Source organism: Montipora capricornis, chromosome 3 (genome assembly GCF_036669925.1).
Source record: "Montipora capricornis isolate CH-2021 chromosome 3, ASM3666992v2, whole genome shotgun sequence".
NCBI classification, from domain to species: domain Eukaryota; kingdom Metazoa; phylum Cnidaria; class Anthozoa; order Scleractinia; family Acroporidae; genus Montipora; species Montipora capricornis.
In genome coordinates this window covers 72283718-72293606 of record NC_090885.1, presented here as the reverse complement: position 1 = coordinate 72293606, position 9889 = coordinate 72283718, and the positions used below count along the sequence as shown (strand labels likewise).

The following is a 9889-nucleotide window of genomic DNA, read 5'->3' as shown; positions in this document are numbered from 1 at the left end:
ATTAAAATTCAGTTCTGTTTTTTTTTTTATTTTCCTGCGGAGATCTAGATCATTTATCAACTAGAGCCAACAGTTCGTACACCATACGGATTCTTTGAGACATTTTCGGATGTGATCAATAAAGCTTTGACAGCCCATAAATTTTGATTGATGAATCAACAAGCATAACAGTTTCAAAGAAATTGATCATTTTAAGTACATATTTCTGGGGAGGGATAAGACTTTATTATTGTGCAATTTAGCAATTTGAAAGGGTACTGCAGCAGCAACTAAGAGGCAATAGATTGAATATTAATTCTTGAATATTAATTAGCTTGAAAACCTCTATACATCTCTACTTCAATGTCCATAAACTCTATGGGACATTAAAGATCCCACACACTGGTTGAAAAGAGTAGGGCATGGAGTTCCCGGTGTTGTGGCCTAGCCTTTCCTTCAGCAAAGTGGTCAGCTTGGCGTAATCTCCTGAATGGACTACTGATCAATGAGACCACATAACAGCAAAACAGACAGTAGTCAAAGTGATGAAACTGGTAAACCTGGTAGACCTAAATCATGCAGAAAAAGGATAATTGGAGTGACTGAAGAAACTAGCCTACAGGTATGAGATGCTAAAGTAGTGAATCCTCAAAAGGACAAACCAACAGAAAAAATATTACTCTCATGACCGGGAAAAATCTGATCCCTGTAAATTTATGAAAACAGCTTGGATGAAGCTATTATTTCAACTAAAATTAATAAACACACTTTCCTCTAGGAAGGCCAGTTGTAAATTTCAAAGTGAGAAACGTTTAAAAAGCCTACCTGTTTCTGCTACAGCTACTGTAAATTCTAACATTATTATTCATTACCTTTCAGATTGTTTGATTCCATTGTCATGACTACTTTCACTGTTATATTTCTGAAAGCCAAAGTTGAGGGAATTGTCAGTTTCATGTATGTTACAATTTTGATCATTGCAGTTATTTTACTTGTCAATGCGGCATGGAGTCAATGGGTCAACAATTTCTACCTCCACTCAAAAACTTTGTCTTATGCCAGACGATTTTGCTCATCAATGTTCAGGGGTCAATGGGAGTCCATAGGAGTCAACACACCTGACATTAGACTCACTCCCAAGGATAAATGGGTTATTTATAATTTTTGTATCGCACAGTATCGTGTAACTTTCTGACTTCAATGCAAATTTAAGTTTATTTACATTGGAGACTTCTGCTGTTGCTTTCTGTTTACCAAAGATCATTCTCAATGTTATGAATGTGTTTTCTAGAATTTTTTAGCATCCAGATTAGGGCTGTTTATCAATAGTATCCTGGCAATTCAGCAGTTATAAACAATGAAGTCAAGAAAACATGAGCACTGATAAAAAAAGTTGTGATTGTGAAAAATAATTTGACACTGTACATGTACGTCTGCAAATGAGGAGACCGTGTGCCAAAAGCTTTTGTCTAATGCTATACACCGACTTCATAAATGGCGGCCAACCTGGGTCGACTGGTGGCCAGACATGACATCGAGGCGTTTTAGGATACACATGCCTTATTTTCAAAGGAGGAAGGGAGAAAATGAGTGATTGACGTGCGGTAAATTACATTTCTGGTTCTTCTTTAAGTGGGAAAAGGTCATCGGTATTAAAAAAATGATGAGCTATGGTTTTGGCTAAAATGTTGGAACGATTCTGCTTAAAGATTAAATTGTAAAGCGGTAAACTTTTAACTTTAGTAAGCTTACATCGTTCGATCCGGCGTAGTTGCGTGAAATCAAGTCATCTGTTTGAAGAAATTAAAAAACGCTCTTGTTTTTCTTTTTGTTGCTACTGCTTTTTTTAAGAGTCGAAGAATACATCATTCAAGGGAAAGACAGTTTTCTTATGGATCCGGATTCGAATGTGTTGTACACAAAGCAAAAATTTGCCAAGCAGGGTGCGAGTTGTGCTGTTGTTGATTCAAACTCTGGTGAGATTTGAAGCTTACTACTGTATGCCTCAGGATTTTGCTGCCGCATCACTGATTAAATCTTGTGTACCTCCACTTTCAAACAAGAAAAATTTACAAATTTTAAGTGTAAGAGCCAAAGAGTGGTTACAATAACCAGCCTTACATGCCACCCATGAACAAGCGGAGTTTCACAACACCTCCAGATGCAATACACATTACTATCTTATTATCTTCACACGGCAAACTTGAGTTTGCAAACTCAAGTTGGAGTGTGTGAACGGCACAAAAACAGTCAGCAAACACGTTGGCAATTTGTTGGCGACAAATAGAACTTGTCTCTATTTTTGCCAATAGTTTGCCAACATGTTTAACAACTGTTGTTGTGTCTTTCACACACACCAACTTGAGTTTGCCAACACAAGTTTGCAAACTAGTTTGCTGTGTGAAGGCCGCTTTAAAATTAGTGGTTCGTCATTTTTCTACATGAAGCAGTGATAGCCCTTACAGCAAAAACAAAATGGGCTTGTTGTCGCTAGTACATTCTATTCTTAAGATACTCGTCCTCCTAGGTTCATACATGTAGGTTTCTTTATTTCCACAGATAAAACAATACAAATTAATAACACATGTCACAGAAATGTGGAGTGAAGATGTGCGAGCAAAAACCCACAGGGTTAGTAGTGTTCGCACACCTAATCTAGCATTCATACAAGGTATTAATATTAATTAATATATAATATTAAATAGCAGGCAGACATGATAGACTACGTTGTGGAAACCAAGAAATAAAATAAAATAGGCTACAATTAGGTTAATTAATAAGTTTGAGTTAGAAAGTAAACAAACAAAACTGACAAAACAAAGCAAGACAATGATACGGTGCAACTACAGCTAAACAAGATGTCATTCTCGAGCTTTGGATGTAAACAGATGAACTTTAAGCTCATTTCTAAAGCTTTGGAAAGAGGAAGCATTTTTTTGTATGTTAAGGTACTTTATTCCAATTAGCGGCTGTGGCAAATCTGACTGAATTTGCCATAATTCGTTCTTGGCCGAGGTATAAACAGATTTTGGTTTGATCTTGCACGCGTACAATATCGATGGGCCTCTCTGATGTTTGTGAAATAGGAGTCATAAATATCAGGAAGCAAGTTATTTTGATGTTCGTATACAAGCTCACCCATTTGTAATTTGGTAATTTGAATTATGTTCAGTATAACTAATCTAGTAAACAGGGGTCTGCTATGATCTCGCCCGCCTTATTGTGTTATAATCCTTAGTAGTCTTTTCTGCAGCAGTAGTAAACAGTTTAATTTAGTAAGGTAGGTACGTCCCCATGAGACAGTACAATACGACAGATGGGAATAAATTAAACTATAATATAAACATTTAAAAATATTCAAGGTACTACCAGCTTTGTAAATAATACTAACACATAGATCTTCAAGAGGTTTCCCCTTCTTCCAGCTGGTTGGGACAAAATGGTGCTTTCCAGCCGCTTTCCCTGTTAAACTTCTTCATTTCTGCCTCGTAAAAAGCAGCTTTTTCTCCACCAGAGAGCATCTAATACTTTCACCTTTCAGAAAATTTTGCCTCAGTTTTGTAAAAGAAATCTCACCAACAGCACAAATCGCACCCTGCTTGGCAAAGTTTTGCTTTTTGTACAACGAATCCGGATCCAGATTAATAAGAAAACTGTCTTTCCCTTGAATAATGTATTCTTCGACTCTTAAAAAAGCAATAGCAACAAAAAGAAAAACAAGAGCTCTTTTTAATTTCTTCAAACAGATGACTTGATTTTACACAATTATGCCATAAGCCTAAGCCGGATCGAACGATGTAAGCTTACTTAAGGTTAAAATTTACCTCTTTACAATTTGATCTTTAAGCATAATCGTTCCAACATTTCATCCACAACCGTAGTAGGGGTGTAACGATTAATCGAATTCTCAATTAATCGCGATTATGACCGTTCGGTTCGATTCACGATTATTTGATTCCACGTTTCGATTTTGGTTCGATTTTTTGCATACCTTTCCAAAAGTGCCCTCAGTGAGTTATTATATTGTAAACTTAGAATCCAGATCTCAATAAGATGTGCGTTTTTCATTGACAATCGATCAAAGACGCTAACTTGCAGTTCTTGCGCCATGTTGCTTGGTAAAAATGTTGCCCCTCTACCACCCCTTGAGAATTTCCAATAAGGCAAACCGTGTGCGTGTTCATTGTCACGTTCTCAAACATGGCGACGAATGACCAAGCGATTGTGAATCCGCCTGCTTCTTTTCGATCCGCAGTGTAGAAATATTATGGTTTTCCGACTGAAGACGGAACAACAGACAAGTCTAAAACTATCTGCAAAATTTGCTTCGCAACTTTCAAGTATTGTGCCGGTTCGACCTCAAGCATGAGCGCACACTTAAAAAGTCAACACAGCATTGATGAAAAGTCAGAAGTGTTGCAGTCAAAGACGGCAAAAACTTCGCCGGGTACCAAAAACAGTACTGAAACTGGACAGTCAAAAATTCAGGATGTTCTGGAGAATAAGTTGCCGCGGTCGGGCAACAGAGCAACGGCAATAACGAAGTCTATTGGAGTTTTCATTGCAAAGGACATTGAGAGTTTAGGGTTGTATGTTGTTTACATTGTGTATCATCTTGCAAGAATTAAAAATAATTAATATTTTGCATAATCGAATCGAAATAATCGAAACCGAAAGGCAATAATCGAAATCGAATCGAATCGAAAGGAACATGAATCGTTACACCCCTAAACCGTAGCTCATCATTTTTTAACACCGATGACCTTCTGGCACTTAAAGAGGAATGTAATTTTCCACACGTCAATCGTTCATTTTCTCTTTCCCTCCTCAAAAATACTGCGTGTTTATCCTAAAACGCCTCGGTGTCATGTTTGGCCGCTAACTCGACCCAGGTTGGCCGCCATTTATGAATTTGGTGTATTGTTTCACTTTCGAGAAGTTATGTTTCATGTGGAAATCTCCGAGATCCTCCAAGAAATTTTAAGGGTCTCAAAATTTGATCCTTGATTCTCAAAAACATCAAGGATTGTGGATCGAGTTTTGATTCGAGACTGTCAACTGTACAGTATAACTCACAAAATGACCAGATCTCACTTGGTTTGAAGCTCAATTGTGAGCATTGCACTGATGTAATTACAAAAGTCATGGGTTCAAGCCTGATTTTTCAAGCTTTCCACTTGAATACCGCTTAATTAAGTAAGGTTCATAACTGTAATGATATAACACACTTCTTTCTGCAGTTCAAGTAGGTCTTTCATATAATATTATAATAATCTCTTCACAGATGCCCCAAACGAGATGCAAATTACCTGTAAATAAATGATGCAACGTTCCTGTAACCCTTTACAAGATTAATTTTATAATCTATTGACACAACACAATCTAGCTTTGAAAATCAACATTAAGTGATATTACATTTCTTACATTTGACAGAGTATTTCTAATAATTTATGAACACTATATGAACTATCTCACTAGGGTTAACTTAAGTAATAATCATTACAAATACAGTCTAAGTCGCACATACAGTGCAGGCTGTATGGAGGTTGGGTCCCCAGGAACGTGGAGGCTTAAAAAGCCCAAAACCAAGTACTGTGGGTAGAAAACCCAAGAGACAGCCCTACCAGCAACCCAGCCACAAGCCCTGCCTGCCAAACCCAGCCCCAGCCCTTGTCACAATGAACTGGAAGAACAGTGGAGAACCTACAATGTAGATACCATGTAATAATACAAAGGGGAGAGGAGGGAGGGGAAACTAGAAAATGTGAACTGCACAAATTAAATGCCCCCTGCACTCAGGAGAGTAAAACTACAAGCACATGCAAAGGCACACCCATAGGCCACATCAGAACACCACTGACACAGTGAACTCCAGAATGCCCTGACATCACACCCAGAACTGTAAGACAACATCAGAAAATGCTGGAATGCTAACGCCCCACCAGCAGACCACGCCATACAGTATGACAATAAATGCCAATGCCCTGCCAAGCACTACGTTAAATTACATTTACCCTATTATTCTTACTTTGGACAGGGGAGTCTTGAATGAAATGATCCTTTCACCCTTAATTGTAACTCCAATAGCTTCGTAATCTCTCCACCTAAAATACAAGTAATGAGATGTTTTTGATGAAACCATGCAAAAGCTCATTCCTTTTCTCGGTATAAAAAGCTGAATTTCCCTATTTTCATTGTATGACAAGAGCCAATCGAGAAAGCCTTTGTATTTTACCACAACAAAATAACCTGTTTTATTATTTCTTCAAATGCATGATGAAAAATATAAAATCTTGATGATTTAAAAAGACATGAAAAATGCACTGGCTTCATGTGGGTGCTTATGCAGTTCATGGTTAAACATGGGACCCACAGCGGTAGCATATTTGAATAACACCTGACTCATGTTTCTACGTCTTGATTGTTATTCCCTTTCAATCCAAAATTCAAAGGGTGAAGAGAGGAAGTTGCTTGCTGGTCAGACATACAATAAAAGACCGTTGAGCCATTTTTACAGTAGTACAACACACTAAAGTCCAAAATAAGCTCTTTGGTTGATGTTTTTACTAAGTGTTGTGTTTCATTTGCATGAAGCACCAGACTGTGCTTCCAACCCTTTATCAATAATGGTCTTTACACAGAAAGCCAGAGATTTCGCCCCCTCATATATAAAATTATCAAAATTAATATAATGCCCTAGAACAACTATTTTAATTCCAGTCTTGAACTACACTTATCATGCAGCTCAAACATCAGCAAACTAACCAAGTATAACATATATGTATGGATATATTGACTTAAGGGCAGTGCCTACTATTTTTGCGTGGTTTACTGAATATGCGGGAAAAGCAGATCTTAACAAGTGTTATTGAAATCCAAAAAGAAAATTGGGGGTAACCACACATTTTTCGAAGATAATTGATCAACTATATTTGTAAAAAGCTCGAAAATACAAAGAAATGTATGGCATTCTTTTCCAAATTGAAGCTTAATTATCTCTGAAAAATGCATGGTTACCCCAATTATCTTTTTGGATACCAAGAGCATTTGCTAAGTTTTGCTTTTTATGCATAGTTTTGAACCACGCAAAAATATCCCTGTAAATTAACAAGCACCGCCGATATCTCGAGATGCGCAGAACGTATGCGCCATAACAATATTAGGCATCATCCTTAATATCCTTGTAGTAATTAAATGAGACCATATGCAGTGAACATTTCTAGATGTCTAGATGACAGGTTTAAGTATGGGTCACTTTTCACAAGTCACTCATTAAAAAACCTTTACTAATTAATGCTAAACTTCGGCTTCATTAGGCCTGATTAATATTCAGACAAAGGTTAGCCAATTTGAAGGGTTTGGTTTTTTTTAGTATAGGTAGAACAATCACCTGATACGAGTGACATACATACATACATATTTAATCATCCTAGAAGTCGTGAGACTGTACAGGACACTGACCTGTGGAATGTGATCTGTGTTTTAAACCAGTCGTGTTGATGTCCGGCAGCCGGACAGAATCTTGAAAAATAATACTCCGTGTCCAACAGTCTCAATTTCTCAATTTTGTGTCGATGTTCGCAAAATATTCGATTTGAGCTCTGTTTAGAGCGCTAAGAAGTTGTCGATTACAGTGGTCATTTCTGTGACCGCTCGACAATCCATAATGACACCCGCCAATATTACCACTCGACCAACGACTCAAGCTTTCAAAGTGTTCAACTAACTGAAAACCGTGATCGGCTGCAGGTCATATTTAAATGCACACGCACTGAGTGAGATCTCCAGAACACAAATTATTAAATTATCCCACTTACTTGTCAGGTATCTTCTTGTCGACAAATTTCATCGTCGTCATTCTGCCACAAAAACGAACTAAACCTAGCTCAAGAAAAGACACAAACCGTACGGCTGACGGAAACGAAAGTAAGAACCCCATGAAATAATCCCAGAATCCCATGTAAGCGCACCCGATTCGATTCACGCAACCGCTCTGGGTAAGGCCCGCTGGAAAAGGAAGAAACTATTACGCGGGCCCGTCTAAGCGTGAAAATTCCTCGCAGACCCAGGGCAGATAGTGGGGACGAGGACAAAATCGGAGCAGGCGGGAAGAAATGCGACGATCAAAATTACGAAGGAAAAATAAGATCGTACTTTCATAGAGTGTTTCCACATGACGTAACGGCGGGTATGATGGAGGGGTGAAACAAGAAACAGCGGCCATATCGAAGGAGTGAAATATTCTTTTGGGAATGCAAATAATACATAAGTAAATAGATAAGCGTAAGCTAAGATGACTATCTAAAAATAAATGTATTAATTACAATTAAGATAACTTAGACAATGCATTTAAAGATAAGAGGATGACTAATCAAAGTAACCTGTAATAAACTAGATATCAATAATGCATAAATTCGTCACTGATATTATTGGTTGCAATAGAGTAGAGTTCGTGCAATGCGTTTAGAAAATTTCTTAATGCTAGCCTTGAAAGAGGAGTAGCTAGGCTTGGACTTTAACTGGCTATGTAAGCAGTTCCAAACAATGCTAGCACGATGAGTGAAAGAATCATGTAAGGCTTTGGATTTAGAAAACACAAGTTCAAATCTTAAATTATCTCTTAAATTGTATAAAGTTTCGTGCTTTGTAAATAAATTGTTGGTGTCATCACGAGCTAAGTTATGAAAAGCCTGGTATGCAATACAGGCAAGTCTTCTCTTATACATGTAATGTATAGATGACCATTTTGCCATGCTGAGAACTTCATGTTTTGGAGTAGATATGCTGATATTGTGAATCAGTCTGGCAGCAAGGATTTACGAGTCCTCGAGGTCAGCCAACAAATTGGAAGATCCCCACAAAGATATACAATAAGTTACACTTGGCAAGATAGTAGTAGTAGGCCTCCGTCAGTCGTAGTCGACTATGGATTTTGCGCCGGTCTGGAGCAAGTTATTTTGCCTCAGGGACAGCGCCGGTTGTGGCTGATGAGTCCAATGCGGGAGTGGCAATCTCGGCCACATTTCTTGCAGGTGTGGCTAGTTGGGGTAGCTGTGGCGATACGTGCCTTTCGCTTGACCCTCTTTTCATTGGCTGAGGTCTGGATCTTTTCTTCGCCAGACTTCAGCTGTTTGCGGAAAACACAGCGCCATTTGTTGCGGTCAGCTGCTGCGTCTTCCCAGCTCTCTGTGTTGATGTCCAGGGCTTTCATGTCACGCTTGCAGACATCTTTGTAGCGTAGCCGGGGGTGGCCAACAGTTCTCTTGCCGGAGGCAAATTCGCCATAGAGAATGTCCTTTGGGATGCGCCCATCCTCCATCCGGCGCACGTGGCCGAGCCGTCGCAACCTGCGTTGTCTGAGCAGCGTGAACACGGTGGTAAGACCAGCGCGCTCGAGGACCTGGGCATTGGGCACCTTGTCACTCCAATGGATGCCGAGGATGCGGCGCAGGTAGCGCATGTTGAAGCTTTTCAGTTTGCTCTCCTGTTTGGAGTATGTTGTCCATGCCTCGCTGCCGTAGATGAGAGTGCTGATGATGCAGGCATTGTACACTGCCATCTTTGTTTGAATTGTCAGCTTTGTATTTCAATTCGTTGTTTGCATTTTGACTGGGCAGGTACAAAACACTGGTCACAGGTCCCAAGTCACAGGTCACTGTTTTACTAACACAGAAATAACCCTAACCGTTTACGACTGCCAACATTAGGCCTATGGTTAGCTTCAATGGTGTTTAGGATACTATCCGTATTTGTAAAACAGTTACTTGTGACCTGGACCTGTATTTTGTTCCTGCCGATTTTGACTCGCCCTAGCGGGCTCAAAATACAGCACAACTCGTAGAAATACTCAGCGATACTACACACCAAAACATCTAATATTAAGATATGTGTATTTAGGGAGCGAGTGGTA

The 9889-nt window shown here is 39.0% G+C and overlaps 1 protein-coding gene across 1 annotated transcript in view; it reads right to left on the bottom strand.

Moving 5' to 3' along the window:
• The window catches only part of LOC138043942 (RNA/RNP complex-1-interacting phosphatase homolog), a 21107-nt gene extending 13196 nt beyond the window's left edge, over positions 1 to 7911 (bottom strand). The window contains exons 1-3 of the mRNA XM_068890474.1: positions 7797 to 7911; positions 6008 to 6083; positions 852 to 901 (exon numbers count right to left, since the gene is read on the bottom strand). Of these exons, the coding sequence (XP_068746575.1) occupies positions 852 to 901; positions 6008 to 6083; positions 7797 to 7837 (167 nt within the window). The 5' untranslated portion in view covers positions 7838 to 7911. The remainder of the gene's footprint in view (positions 1 to 851; positions 902 to 6007; positions 6084 to 7796) is intronic.
• Positions 7912 to 9889: the final 1978 nt, after the last annotated feature.